General features: G+C 43.9%; 1 protein-coding gene across 1 annotated transcript in view; it reads left to right on the forward strand.

The window, feature by feature from the left end:
- Window positions 1-15,476, forward strand: part of Grin2b (glutamate ionotropic receptor NMDA type subunit 2B) — a 308,494-nt gene that overhangs the window by 110,419 nt on the left and 182,599 nt on the right. Inside the window, exon 2 of the mRNA XM_035448863.1 lies at window positions 14,033-14,631. Within this exon, the coding sequence (XP_035304754.1) occupies window positions 14,033-14,631 (599 nt within the window). The remainder of the gene's footprint in view (window positions 1-14,032; window positions 14,632-15,476) is intronic.

The following is a 15,476-nucleotide window of genomic DNA, read 5'->3' on the forward strand; positions in this document are numbered from 1 at the left end:
TTTTGAGTTACAGGTTTCTTGAAGCATCGTCCAAGGAGGGGCTTGGGAAGGATGATGGTGCATTCTCAGGTCATCACATCATGAATGGCAAAATGGTCCTTAAGTTTCTCATCACCTTCTTTTATAGGAGCCACTCTGCTGGGCCCAAGTTGAAATGGAAGAGAATTAGGGTTTTGGAAAACAACTGGTGTGTGTGTGTGTGTGTGTGTGTGTGTGTGTGTGTGTGTGTGCGTGTTGTGTGTGTGTGTGTGGTGTGTGTGTGTGTGTGTGGTTGTGTGCTGTGTGTGTTGTGCGTGTGTGTGTGTGTGTGTGTGTGTGTGTGTGTGTGTGTGCGTGCGTGCGTGCGTGCGTGCGTGTGTGTGTGTGGTATGCAAGTGGAGGGCACAGGATAACCCAGGTGCCGTTCCTTGGGTACTATCCACCTTTTTATTTGTGAAAGAAGCTCACTCACTGTCTTGGAGTTTACATACTAGGCTGGACTAAATGGCTACTAAGCTCTTTCTCTAGCACTGGGATTACAAGCAAGATTCTGAATTTGAGACTAGGCTAAGGCAGTGAGTGTGCACCACCACAACCAGAGGTTTTATGCGGACTTTTGGGATCAAACTCAGATCCTCTGACTTTCAAGGTAAGAATGTTACCAACTGAGCTACATTTCCTCCTGTTATTTTTTTTTCTGAAGACTCCTTTGACCTAGTTGGAGTAATAGGGAATTGTTATTAACTGTGGACATGCTAGAGACCACTGAAGGTAGTATAAAAACAAATTTCAAGGAGACTGGAGAGCTGGCTTAGTCGTTATACTTAATGCTCTTGCAGAGGACAAGGTCTGTTTCCCAGCTCTTACATTGACCCTTACAACCCTGTGCAACTCTATTTCCAGGGGATTCAGTGCCCTCTTCTGGCCTTTATGGGCATTGTACATGTGTGGTGCACATACAAATACACAGGCCAAATACACAGATAATAAAGCAAAAATAAACAAATCCTCAAATTTTTGAAATAAAAACATGTGGGATATTAGTTTACTTGTCAAATTCTTAATTCTAGGAAAGATTAGAACAACTTTGTTTTCTTCTTTAGAGTTGCTCGTTTCTATCTCCTGTCAGCCTCCCAGCATCAAGTGAGGGAATGAAGGTGTTTCTACTCCTGTTGGTCCCAGTCGGGACAGTGAGGACATGGTTACTTGAGGAGGGGGGTTTCCCAATGGTGTCTTGACCTGAGGATTTTAAAAGGAGGCAAATGGAGAAGTCTGGCGCCTGGGTTGCAGTGAGGTCACAGTAGCAAAGGTGAAACCTGGGAGGATGGCAAGGTCTATAATGGTGAACCAGAGAGGACAGACTAAGCCATAAGAAGTGACTCTGTTTGAAGCTAATTCTGCAACATTCCCAATTAAATACTCCTTTGCAGGGGTAGATGGGAAGGCTCTTTTCTAGGACTGTAGACAGGAAGGACTATGTGACTAGCAAGTAGTTTCAGTGTGGTTCTCCCTGTGGAGGCCTGAGAGCTGCCATCTGCCTGGCACATGATCCCTGCTTACACTCACTAGGTAGCCATTGCATCAGAGTTAGAGGGACAGACAACAAAAGACAAAAAGTTAGAAATTCTGAAACCTTTTATTTTTGTTTGTTGTATGCATGCATGCATGTAGGTATGTATGGATGGATATATACATACATACATTTTTTTGAGACAGGGTCTTATCACATAGGCCAGCCTGTCCTCAAACTCATGATCTCACTGTCTTAGTCTGGTTTTAATCTCAGAATCTTATTGCCTCAGCCTTCCAAGTGCTGGTATCTACTACCAGTCCTGGTGGAATCCCAAGCTAGTTTTTTAGGATTTTTTCTTTAGGATGTATATATATTGTGTGTATATGTGTGTGTGTTTGTGTGTGTGTGTGTGTGAGAGAGCGCGCACATGCGCACTTGAGCACGTGGACATGTTCTATGGTACACATGTGTAGGTCAGAGAACAAGTTAGGGAAGTTGGTTCTCTCTCTCTACCATGTGGAGACCCAGGGAATCAAACTCATGTTGCCAAGCTTAGCACAAGTGTCTTTACCTACTAAACCATCTCACTGGTCCAAGGATCTCTGAATTCTTTATTTTTTATAAATTTTTAAATATTTTTGTTCAAATTAGAAACAATCTTATTTTACATATCAATCCCAGTTCCCTTTCCCTCCCATCTTCCTATGCCCTCCACTGACCCCCCCACCCGCCCCACCTCCCATCCACTCCCCATGGAGAGAGAGGCCTTCCATGGGGATCATCAAAGTCTGTGTATCTAGGCTGAGAGAGTATCCTTCCATTGGGTAATGGGCTCCCAAAGTCCATTCATGCACTAGGGATAAATACTGGCTCCATCTCTGAACTCTTAAGAACTCGGTTTTCAGTGCTAACTCATGCTAAGAATGAGCCATCGAAAAAAGCATTGGATGATTCTGGAAAAGGAGAGAGGTTTTCTGTTTGAAGCAAACAGCAGTAACATTAGAGAAACATGTGCAGCTAACCCAACACAGGATGCCAAACTTTTTTTTTTTTTTTTTTTTTTTTTTTTTTTTTTTTTTTTTTTTTTTTTGGTTTTTGAGACAGGGTTTCTCTGTGAAACAGTCCTGACTGTCCTAGAACTCACTCTGTAGACCAGGTTGGCCTCAAACTCACAGAGATCCACCTGCCTCTGCCTCCCGAGTGCTGGGATTAAAGGTGTGCACCACCAACGCCCAGCAAACATCTTTATGCCATTACACATCATGATATCTATGGATCCGAACAATAGATTTAAGGAGAGACAGGGAGCTTTCTTACACCTAACTCTGACATAGGATTGCCTGCCACAGGGCAGAGGTCACCAACCCTCAGCACCCTGTGCAAGATCAAGCAACCTTCGTGTTGTCATTCACACTGGTATGGGTACACAGGCCAGGGGCTTCAAAGTCACAAATGAAGGCAAACACATTGACATTAGTAACTTGGTAGTAACCTCACTGCTTAACAGGAGCTGGAGCTTGGAGAGATAAGAGGCATCGTAGCTGTAGGGAACTGGGCTTAGGCAGTTTGTCAGCAACCATGCAAAGTAGTTGGGGGTTCTGAATAGAGCTCTTCATCTGGCGGAGACTGGAATGAAAACCAGGACACAAGGAAACAACTTAGTCCTTTGGACTGGGCACATGCGCATGGTAGATACTCTGGAAAACAGGCTGAATCTAGACGGCCGAGAATATCCAGCCAAGCTCATAGCCAGCTTTAGGTATTCTGAGGGTGGTTCTTGGCCAGTCTTGGTTTAAATATTAGCAGGCAGCTACCTGCTGGTCCATGTTAGTCATCTGAGTGAGGCTAGGCAGGCGGTACCACCAACTTGTTGCTGGCATTAAAAAAACAATAACAACAACACAACGAAACCAAAATCACCTTCCTCTATGATGTTTTATTTTCATTTCTAGAGCAAGAAGACAGATGGACAGATGTAGTTTAGGGATGTGGATAGATTCTGAGCCATTTTGATGTTGAATACCTATACTGGTTTCAGGGAATGAGCCATCTCTTTTCCAAACTAGAGACACAGAGAAATTAATCACTGATGTTTAGTGAGAAAAAAAAAAAAAACTTTCTCAAAAAACTTCTTGCTGGGTTTAGCCATTGGAGACAATGGCTTGTTAATTGGTGCCAACTGAGTGTGACTGATCCACATTCAGAAGTCAGCCATGCTTAGTCTCTCTGCTCTCTCCATATGGAGCAAGCAGAGGACAAAGACAGTCTTGTTTTCCAGGGATCCTTAAAGAGACCCATGGGGACAAATATAGCCACTGTACCTAGAAGCAGGGCTTTTGTTGTATTTGGCCTTTCAGGAGGCCCGGCACTCTCTGCTTAATCAAATAGAAAGGTGGAAGACTTTTGCCTTTGTCAAGGCCTTGTTCCCCTCCATACAGGAACGTAATGTTCCGATCAAACACACACGAGGATCTGGGAATGGTAATTTGTTGGAGACAAATGTTGACCTATTTACGCTAAAAAATGTTGCTTGTACGTCAGGGATGTGGCTGCTTGTACTTAACTCCATTCTTTAGCAGCAATCAGAATCCTGTGGCCTCTACCCTTCTGGCTTCCAGCTAAATGTTTGGGGTTTAGTGTTTCATATTTAACAAGTAGTTTGTGTTCCCTCTTAGTAATTAGGTTTTGGTTTTTTTGGTACCTTTCGTTATATCCTGTCTGTGACCATAGCTACACTGGGATAAGTGTGGAACACGTTTAATTTTATATAAATTTCTCTAAATACATTGAGTCTGATTACTGATGACTTTATTATATAATTAATATTGGCTTAATATTTACACTATTTTACCCACTTCACTGGTTAAAGATACTTCTCCTCTCCCTGTTAAGTTCCACCCATCCCCATTTGTTTAAAAGTTATGTCTATAGTCGAAGGCATCTCCGCTAGGGCTGGACTCAAGTTGGGAGGGAAAGCAGTGGAGAGGATGAGGAGGGGGTCGAGTAGATTTGATCAAAACCCAGTCTCTGCGTGAATGAAGTTCTCAGTTAAGTTCTTCCGCCACAGAGCCTGGTTGCTGCTGACGTTCACCAGCTTGCTCTTTTATAGAAAAGAGGCCTTTTAAGAAAAATACAGCCCATCAGAGAACTGTTTTGATCTGTGCAATGGAGGCCATAGAGAGGGATTTTAATTTAAGATGAAATGGAATAGGCTTGTTAAGATTTTGACAGTCCTGGTACATCGCCGAGCATGAACACACTCCAGCAATTCTCTTCCTGTTTCTCAGCCCTTTCCCAGGATTCCGTGCTGGGGCTCAGATGGGCACACTAGTGGGGGTGGTGGCAATCAGAGTGTGCATGCTCCCCTCTTCTGTCTCCCAGGCTGCTTCTTGGGACACAATTATCTGAGACCTAGGATGTGAAGAGCCAGGGAGACACCCTCAAGTGAATATCTTCAAGCTGTCTTCTAGCGGCTCACATTCAGGACCACAAAACAAAGTGCAGATCAGGGAGGAGAATGGGGCGAAATTCCAGAAGGAAGCAAGCTTGTCTTTGGAAGCACAGGAAAGCTGGCTTCTATGGGAGGGAATTCATTACCCAGAGTGGATCTTAAAGGACCCTGACAAAGCTGCTGGGGTTTATGTTTGTAGACCTTTGGAGGCTCAGTGTTTTTTATGCCCAGGGTTTTAAAGAAAACAAATCTGGCATTTAACAGATGGGGAAACTCCAGATCTTCCACCCAGAATTTCAATTGTGTACGTAGGTTGTGACTTTTGTTTTGTTTTGTTTTGGTCTTTAGAGACAGGTTTCTCTGCTGACTAGGCTGGCCCCAAACTCACAGAGGTCTGACTGCCTCTGCCTCCCGAGACCACCCAGTGTGACTTACTTAAGTTATGGTGACCCTGGAGAAGATCAGAGATGTTCCCATATTGCAAGGCATGGCACACAAACCAATACCATTCAAACTTACCCTAGCTAGCCGACTTCAGCCTTAGTGAGCTGAAGAGAAACAGTGGTGTGGTCTGAGGGTTGGTCACCTGTAGAGGATGTGAGCTCTTGCAGCCAGGTAGAGAAAGTCTTTCCTTCAGTGTGGAAGAAAAGATTCCATTCCTTATGTAACTTCCGCTCCGCTGGGAATGTGGAGGTACGAAAGAACACCCAGGGATTGTCTCAGAGCTGTGGTAGTAACCTGGATTCTCATCCCACCACGCTATCCTTGCTTTCTAAATCTGGTGGAGTGAAGATTTATCGGTGGAGGCCAAGCAGATCTAGACTTTCAGAGACAGATTCCTCTCCAAAGGGACTCCTAGAGACTGTTGGTGAGGATGTAAATTAGTGGTGCCCCTGTGGAAATTCATATGGAGGCTCCTAGGAAAACAACCAAAAGTGCCCCGAGATCCAGCTCTGCCACCTCAGGGTACGCATAGCCACAGGGAGTGAGACACAGACAGCTGAACATCATGATTATGGCACTGTTCCCAATAGTCAGATATTGGAACCAGCCTGGGTGTCATAAAGAAGAAAGAGATGTCATTGGCAATGAATTGGACCTGGAGGTCATCATGTTAAGCGAAATAAGCCAGACTCAGAAAGACATTACCACATCTTTCTTTCCCATGTGGCATCTAGATGAAAATATAGGCTAGGCCTGAAGGTAGAAGGGGGACTAGGAGGAGGGAAGGGATGGGGAGGGGTGGAGAGTGAGGACTCGAAAGGCTAAGGAATGGTGAGTATGAGCAAAGGATACGATACACATGAATGCAGATGTCATAATGAAAACCATCACCCTGTAATATATATATATATATATATATATATATATATATATATATATAATTACCCAAATGCCCTAGCAGAACCCTTATCCCCAAGATGTTATGAAGTCTCAAGAATAATGCAAAAGATGTTAAGGTATTAAAAAAATATGACCAAGGAGGTAGACTAACAATTTTAGAATTGCAGCATCTGAGAAAGCAATATTTTGTTTATTTACTAATTTATTTACTCACCTACTTATGTGTTTGGGTGTGGTGTATGCATGTGTGAACAAGCAAGCAGTTTATCCACTGAGCCATCTCCCCAGCCCTGAGAGAGAAGGGTTTCAGCAGAGAGACACATGTGGTAGCCCTGGGGCTTCCTAGTCAGCCGGAATGTTTCGGGCAGAGAGTAAGGAGGTAACTTGAGGACATGAGGTCTGGTCATTCCATGGCGGTCATGGGTAAGGAGGTTCCGAATCAAGCGCATTGGCTGCTTTTAGTGAATAGGGGAGCCATGGGGGGCTGGGGCCGAGAGCAGCATGACTGATTTAGTTCTAAAAGAATCACCCTGCTTCTTTTTAAACACAGAATGAAGGGGGTTGGAGCAGAAGTGGCTGGGCCATTTAGCAGCTCTTGTGGTGACAGAGTAAAGGATGCCATGTCCTGCTAGTAGCAGGCAAGTACTGCTCATTGACCTTGGGGTTGGCATGTCAAGGTCACCACTGCATTTTACTGGAGGAGCCTCAGTGGAATGGTGGTGCTGGGAGCCTGGAGTCAGGTTAAGAAAGAGTGAAAGGGAGGGGATTGGAGAAGGTAAAAAGAGATTATACTCTCAGCAAAGGGCAGTGTGTTAAACTGCTGGTAGCACGGTCTTCCAGCGTGGCTGCCTACCATAGGGGTCTCCTCTTATTAAAACACAGCTTCAGCGTGGCTTTTCAAACACACCTTCTTATTCCGTGGTACAGATTTGCTGCCATCAGAACAGAAATAGCAAACTTGATAATTGGGACCATTTCTGACAACTTCCCATCTCATAAATCACATTTCTTTGTAACAGTATTAAACAAACGGAGTTTTTTTTTTTTTTTTTTTTTTTGGTGTGTGTGTGTGTGTGTGTGTGTGTGTGTGTGTGTGTGTGTGTGTGTGTGTGTGTGCTGTTTAGAGTCCCAGAGGTAAATAAATACTAAACCCTGATCTTGAAAAAACACACATCTGCGGGGCTGGGAGATGGCCCAGTCAGTAAGGCACCTGTGGTGCAATCATGAGGACCTGGTTTTGAGTCCCAGAAGTCATGTAAAAATCAGGGCATGGTCACATGCCTCTGAAAACCTGGCACGGGGGCAGGTGTATTCCTGGAGCAATTTAGCCACTCTAAGCAATAGTGAGCTTTGGGTTCAGTGAGATACTGTCTAAGAAAGAAGTGGTACTTCTATCTTGTTCATTGTTCTATTGCTGTGAAGAGACCATGACCAAGGCTACTATATAAAGCATTTAATTGGCACTCACAGTTTCGGAGGTTTAGCCCATTATCATCATGACAGGAGGCATGGCAGCATACGGGTAGGCACTGGGGCAGTAGCTAAGAACTACATCTTGATCCATAGGCAGAGAGAGAAACGCTGGCCATGGCATGGGCTTTGGAAATCTCAAAGTGTAACCCCAGTGACACACTTCCCACCCCCAGTGACACACTTCCTCCAGCAGGGTCATACCTCTTAATCCTTCTAATCCTTTTAAATATTGCCACTCCCCAGTGACCAAAGATTCAAAGATATTAGCCTATTGGGGCCATTCTTATTCAAACTTTCATAGGAGGGTGAGCGATGAGGACACCTCATGGCCTCCACATGTATGCAAGGATACATGCCTGGGCACTTTATGTGGTGTGTGTAGGCATACACATACCATGTGCTACCTGTACACACATACAGAAAACCTATATTTTGAGAGGAGGTAAACTTGCTACCATGTGATCCGTGTTAAGATAGAGACACAAAGGCACAGTTGAAAGAGCACTTGAGAAGACGATAAACATGCCCTAGGTAGTTAAAAAAAAACCACATATCACAAAGAACAACCCATGACTAGGTCTTGAAGGTGAGAATGAAGTTAGAAAGGACACTGGGAAGGAACCCTTCATTAGATAAGAATGAAGCTCCCGTTTCTTATGGTAGCCGAGAGCTCACTACCTTCGGACGCTCATTACATTAAGCAATATGACCGCTATGATACATTTCTGATATTCAGCTAATACCTTTCACCCTAGTTCTGACATCTCCAGCCAATGGACAGAGGACTATGCTTCTACTGCATGAATCACCGTGATGTTTGAACATAAATATTATGTTTAAATATTTTTATTTTTATTTATGTGTAAGTGTGTGTGTGTGTGTGTGTGTGTGTGTGTGTGTGCGCACGCGTGCGTGCGTGTGCATGTAAGTATAAGTGTGTGCGTGCATCTGCACATGTGAAGGCCTTTATAATGAGGAGTATGGTACATTGGTTGTCTTTCTCTATCACTGTTCACCTTATCTTTTGAGAAAGGGTTTTTCACTGTACCTGATGCTCATCCACTGGCAAAATTGGCTGGCCAGTGAGCTCCAAGGACATGTCTGTCCCTATACTGCTGAGCTAGGGTTACGTTCAGGCACAACCGTACTCAGCATTCTTTTCTTTCTTTTTAAAGCATGCATGCTGGAGATCCAAACTCATGTCCCCCATGCTGGTAAGGCAGACACTTTACCAACTGAGCCGTCTTCCCAGCCCCTATGTTGAAATCCTTTAAGGCAGCTCTTTCCGTGTTTATAAAGGAGGGTAAGTGGAGTTAGGTTCCATGGGAAGCAGGCTGAAGGTGAAGGCAGGGTACAGGTTGATTAAAGAAGGATCTGGACATCAACACCAAGAAAGGGAAAGGAATATAAAACTAGACTGAGCAGAAGCAGAAGTACAGGCAATATAGTTATAATGGATACTTTTTCTAACCTTGTGGGGAATTTAGAAGTGAGACAGAGCTACCTTCACGTAGAGCAATGGACTAGGACTTTATACACCTGGACAGCCAATCATGCAAGGCCCTGTGTTCCAGGAAGAGGATTGTAGACGAATGGCTCATTTCACCTAAGAGACAGTGGCGAGTGTGTGTTGGGACAAGGTACTGAGATGAAGTCTGTTGCCAGGGGCACTGCAGTTATTGGGATACTTAGTTCTTCATTTCAGAAGCGGATCAGTAGGGGATCTGGATGATGAAAACCTTCTCGTGCTGCTAATTCTTTAGGCAGTTATTTTCCGAGGCAGATAATGGGATGAAAAAGTACTTCTTTTTATTTCTTCTTATTAGCAAACAAACACTGTGAACATCAATGTAATGGAAGTACAACATATAGGTTGTAGGCTGATGGGGTCTGATGTAAATTCTACCCCCCCTGTGCTAATTACCCACCTCAGTTAAGGCAGCCTTTTATGCAGGAAGACTTTCAAGATGCTCTCAAGGCAAGTAGAAATGCATCATGCAATAAATTTGGCTGGGAATTTTCACTGGAGGGGGCGGTGTCTGCTCCAAGGACCCCTGAGTGTCAACACTTTAGAATATCATTAGGAGATAAAAATGTTCTTGGGGAAGCAGAGGGAGCTGCAAACAGAATTATGTCTCTGTCCTTCATCCTTGATCACTAGTGGATGCTGGGTGATCATAGTGTATGCTGGGTGCCTACAAAGATGAATGTGTGGCCACCAGCACTCTCCACTCCACGCAGATATAAAGATTGTGCTTTGATTTGTGGCAGAGGACATAATTTGCAAAGCCTGTCACCATTTGCAAGTTAGAGTTAGATCAAAGCTTTGTTGGGAAAAAAAGAGCTATTCTATTATGAACCACTGTACACCAACCTGACATATCAACTAAAATGAACAACACCATACTCCTCATTATACAGGAAGCCTTTGCCCAAGCCATAACTCTTCCGCTTGATTTCTATTTGGCTTTGCCAAACTTGATTTGGCAGCAGATAAAATGGTTGTAGAAGGTATCCTTACTGAGTGAGAAGGGCTGGCAATACAAAATAGGTAAGGTGGGCATAATGAGGGCTGCATAGAAAAAGTGTTATATAGGATGACGGGATTACAAGGGATGCTCAGCGTGCAGCTGGGGTGTGATGCAACCACATTAAGTTTTATTTTCTCACCCTCATTGGTAGTATCTTTACGAGTCCATTTTTAACTGTGGGGAGACATTAAGAGAAGACAGAAAGAAAAGAGGGTCAAGTTGTTGTTTAACCGATTTTTCATTCTCTAAGTTCAGTATCATTAGTACCGACCATCTGAGATGAACAGCCATGAGGTTTCCCCAAAGCTGATTCTTGCTGTGCATTTGAGCCTATGTTGGCTTTACCATATGTGGGACATTGTGTGCATTCAAGAGTCTCCTTGTGATTAAATCCTGTTCACCCATCACAGAACAGGTTGGTTTATTTCATTTGCACTTGGGATCCCCTTCTCCCTAGGTCCTGTGTATCTTAAAGTATATTTGGAATGTTTTCACTTTGTGTAACCACTGTGTCTGTGGAAATTCACAGGATGAGATTTCCCATTTGAGAACCTCCAAGACTGTGTTTACAAGAAAATCAAGTAGATATCTCCACAAAGCAGTATCTATTCCAGATGAGCTGGTCTGTCAATGGGCTTTCTTCTCTGTCTCTTTTCCCTTATGGTTCTCTGTGTGTGGGTCTCTGACAAGTGTTGGGATAATTAAGCTTCATTGTCTCTGATACCCACTTGTCTTTGTCCTTTTAAGCTGCTATAAAAATGTCATAAAGGAGACAGCTTATCAACAAGAGTTTAGTTTTCATTGTTCTGAGGGCCTAGACGTCCATGATCATGGTGCTATTGGATGTGGTATCCAATGAAGACCTCTTTGGGTTGTTGAGGCAGCTTCTCTCTGTGTCCACTCAAGATGGGACAGTCGAGGCAGCTCTCTGGAGTCTCATTTCTGAGATCTCTGCCTGCAAAACCTGTCATCTCTCAAAGGACTACTCGTTCTACTACTCTCATTGTGGAGGTTAGGATTTATTAAAAGATAGAGACAACACTTACCCCACATCACAACTGTAACCTACACCTAAAGAACAGGTCAGTTTCCCCCTGAAGAACAGTCCATGTGTTATAGGGGAAGTCCAAGAGCAGGGGCTGGCCAGAGTTTGGAATAACACATCCTGCATCAATTATTCTAGTCTGAATTAATTCCCTTTCCTCTAACTATTCTTATTGCTTCATCTTCCCTACTTCTCTGACATTTGTAGCCCTTTGGAGCTCATCTCTGGCTGTATGTTGAAGCTCAGAGGAGACAGGCACAGTAGGGTAAGCAACATTGCAGCAAAGGCAGGAAGACTCACCACTGCTGGATACATCTTCCCCATGCTAGATAGGCTGGGATCAATGTCTCCAGTTCAAGCATGAGAAGCACACATTACTCTGGCAAAGCAGAGGGTCTGGCAACTCTCACTGCCCAGCTAGGGTCTTGAGATACAAGTAGGGTATTTTCCAGCCTGTATTTTTTCAATAGCTGGCACTCAAGAAATACTTGGCTGTTTCTCGACTATTTATTCCTGAACCAAGAAATCACTATATAATTTTGCTTAAAGGCCCAATTTTTGGTCTCTTGTAGCTATACTTTAAAGCTCAGGTTGTTGGGGCCGGGTAGGAAATGTCCTTTGAAGAAAGACACAACTGTGTTAGCCTAGACTATTTCAAAATGGAAGACTAAGAAAAGTGACTCCATTACTGGGAACAAATCAGGGGAATGGCCTGAGAGGACAGGCTGAGATGGTGTCCATTTTGTGGTTTCAGATTCTTGTAGCTATAAGGTGGAGGAAACTACAGGCTTGGAAATGGCAAACAGTTAAACAGCCGTTAAAATGGGAGGAATTCAAAATGGCTTCTCCCTCAAAAGGAAAGGGAGGAACACAAGATGCTCAAAATTCTCTCTCTCTCTCTCTCTCTCTCTCTCTCTCTCTCTCTGTGTGTGTGTGTGTGTGTGTGTGTGTGTGTGTGTGTGTGTGTGAATGTTACACAGAGCAGTCTAAGACTTGTGGCATTGTATGGGTTAGAAAGCAAGCCCTCAGCTGTGCTGTGGTCTTTAATCCCAGCACTTGGGAAGCAGAGCAAGATTTCTGTGAGTTCGAGGCCAAACTGGTCTACAAAGTGAGTTCCCTGACAGCCAAGGCTACACACAGAAACCCTGTCTTGAAAAGAAAACAAGCCTGTTATGATAAATCTTTCTGCCAAAAGCTGCCGGGCCCCATTGTCACGTGTGAGCTTTATGCCAGCCACCTGCCTGAGTTAGGCCCAAATGAATACACAGAAACTTGTATTAGGTTCAAAGCTGCTTGGCCAATGATTAGGATTCTCATCTGTTAGCTCAGTCTCAATTATCATAAACCTATATATTTTATAAGACTTGTCTTATCGGACGCCTTGTTGGCGTCCTCCCTTGCCAGTGGATCACATCCTGCCGCTTGAGGAGGTGAAGGGAAAAAAGAGACCCTTCCTGTTTCTCCTTGGCTTAAATATGAGTCTCCTTGCTATGTCACTTCCTGCCTGGATCACCACTTATCTACTACATTTCCCAGAATCCTCTTTGCCTCCTAAGTTGCTCTCTCATTGGCCAAACAGTATTTTATTTAACAATGAATAAGATAAACATACACAGTACATTCCCCATCACAAGCCCTCTTCTGTAGGTGGCTCTAAAATCAAACAGGGCCACATGAAGAGTCTAGGTACCAGTATTTTAATGTATGGTTTAGAGGCACTATTGGAGCCTTGCTCTAAGTTGTGTATCTTGCTATCCGAGCAACAGTTAGAGAATAAGCTCAGTTAATAGAGAATGCTAGTAAGCCTGGCCTGGTGATACAAACTTGTCATTTTAGATATTCAGGAGGATTCCAAGTTCAAAGCCTGCTGAGACTACAGAGTAATTCTAGGTCCAGGCTGGGAAACTGAATAAGAACCCATATCAGACATTTTTTAGTAGAAAGGAGGGGTCACTCAGCAGTGAAGCATAGCATATGAGAGCTAGCCTCAATCTCCAGTACAATGGGGGATGTGTCACTAACAGCTTTATGTTCACTTTGGTTTCCATAGCCAAGTATCAGGTACTTGTATAAGGGGACTTACATCAGCCATGTAGACAAGCCTAAGGCCAGGCCCATGGTGCTCCAGTTTATTCACTCTAGTGTTGAATAATACAAATCTACAAACCCAGAAATTTAAAACCCTTGAGAAATGGAAGGTGTGTATGCATATGTGTGTGTGTGTGTGTGTGTGTGTGTGTGTGTGTGTGTGTGTGTCTGTCTGTCTGTCTGTCTGTCTGTCTGTCTGTCTGTCTGTCTGTGTTTGTGCATGAGGGCAGCTCACCTGACTGGCATGAGGCCTTGGGCTCTTCCTTCCATTTCCTGATTATTTGATGTTCTACTGTGTAAATATCAATGTGTTTCCTTCTGAGGAGCTATCTTAAGCTAAGACCCTGAGGAGTTCATACAAAAAGGTTCATAGACCGATGCTGTTTCCTTTTCTAAATGCCAGGAAATACTCTTAGGAAAGAATTTATTATAAATGTTTGAAATTCAAAAACATTCAATTTTTTTTCTTAAAAAATTGGAAAATGAAAAATTCTGTGAAAAAAAAAATGAACATGGACTTATGTGTCCAGTTGATTCAGAATCCCCCTGGCTATCTTTGTTTGATTTTTCTATTTCTCTCTCTTTTTCTTCTACTTTGACTACTCTAGGATGAGTCCTCCATGTTCTTCCAGTTTGGCCCATCCATTGAACAGCAAGCCTCCGTCATGCTCAACATCATGGAAGAATACGACTGGTACATCTTTTCCATCGTCACCACCTACTTCCCCGGCTACCAGGACTTCGTGAACAAGATCCGCAGCACTATTGAGAACAGCTTCGTGGGCTGGGAGCTGGAGGAAGTCCTCCTGCTAGACATGTCTCTAGACGATGGCGACTCTAAGATCCAGAACCAGCTGAAGAAGCTCCAGAGCCCCATCATCCTTCTGTATTGCACGAAGGAGGAAGCCACCTACATATTTGAAGTAGCTAACTCAGTCGGGCTGACTGGCTACGGCTACACATGGATTGTGCCTAGTCTGGTGGCGGGGGATACAGACACGGTGCCCGCCGAGTTCCCCACTGGGCTTATCTCTGTGTCCTATGACGAATGGGACTATGGCCTTCCTGCCAGAGTGAGAGATGGGATTGCCATCATCACCACTGCTGCCTCCGACATGCTGTCCGAACACAGTTTCATCCCTGAGCCCAAGAGCAGTTGTTACAACACCCACGAGAAGAGGATCTACCAGTCTAACATGCTGAATAGGTAAGTGTGGGGCAGCGCTGCAGAGCGCCTGGTGGGGACCAGGAGAGAGCTTCAAAGGCCAGGGGTGGGGTGCAGGACCAGGGAAAGGCCATTCAGGATGAAATGGCACCTGGTCATGGTTGGTTGAGCACTTCAGTTAAACCTTGTTTTTTGTGTTCTTATTTTAAGAAACAGCAAATCAGTTGGTAGAGTGCTTACCTGATATATGCAAAGCCCTGGGTTCCATCCCCACCACCACATAAAACTTGGTGTAGTGGTTCACAGAGCAGGAGGATCAGAGTTATCTTTAGCATGCAGCTAGCTAACCTGGGCTAGGTAAAACCCTGATTCACACACACACACACACACACACACACACACACTCACACAGTCTCACACACATGAAAGTAGCTTTTATTTATTGAGCACATACTGTGTGCTAGATGGTGCTATAAGAGTTTTCATATTTTACCTCATTTAATCTCAAATAATCTCATTAGTCAGAATCTTTTTTAAAAATCATTTCCATTTTATACTATATTGGAATAGGGCTTATAGATAGAAATTTGTCTTCAATCAGACTTGAAATTGAACCAAGAGAGCTGTGATCCCCAAGTACTTGATCACTGGATTCAGTAGCCTTAGAAAAAGGGACAGCAGAATCAACTTCCCTTTGGAAAGTTGCTACACCAGGAAGGAGTGGAGAACAGCCTCCACGGGGCTATAAGCACATGAAGTGTTCTTCCCTTCAAGAAATAGACATGGTCTCCTCATCTTTGCTCCTCGTTGTCTCTCTTCATGAGCCAGGATGCTGAGGTAGAGGTGCCATTGAGTCTGGTTTGTAGCAAGACCAAAAGAAAGGACTC

The sequence above is a fragment of the Cricetulus griseus genome, chromosome 8, assembly GCF_003668045.3.
Source record: "Cricetulus griseus strain 17A/GY chromosome 8, alternate assembly CriGri-PICRH-1.0, whole genome shotgun sequence".
In the NCBI taxonomy this organism is placed as follows: domain Eukaryota; kingdom Metazoa; phylum Chordata; class Mammalia; order Rodentia; family Cricetidae; genus Cricetulus; species Cricetulus griseus.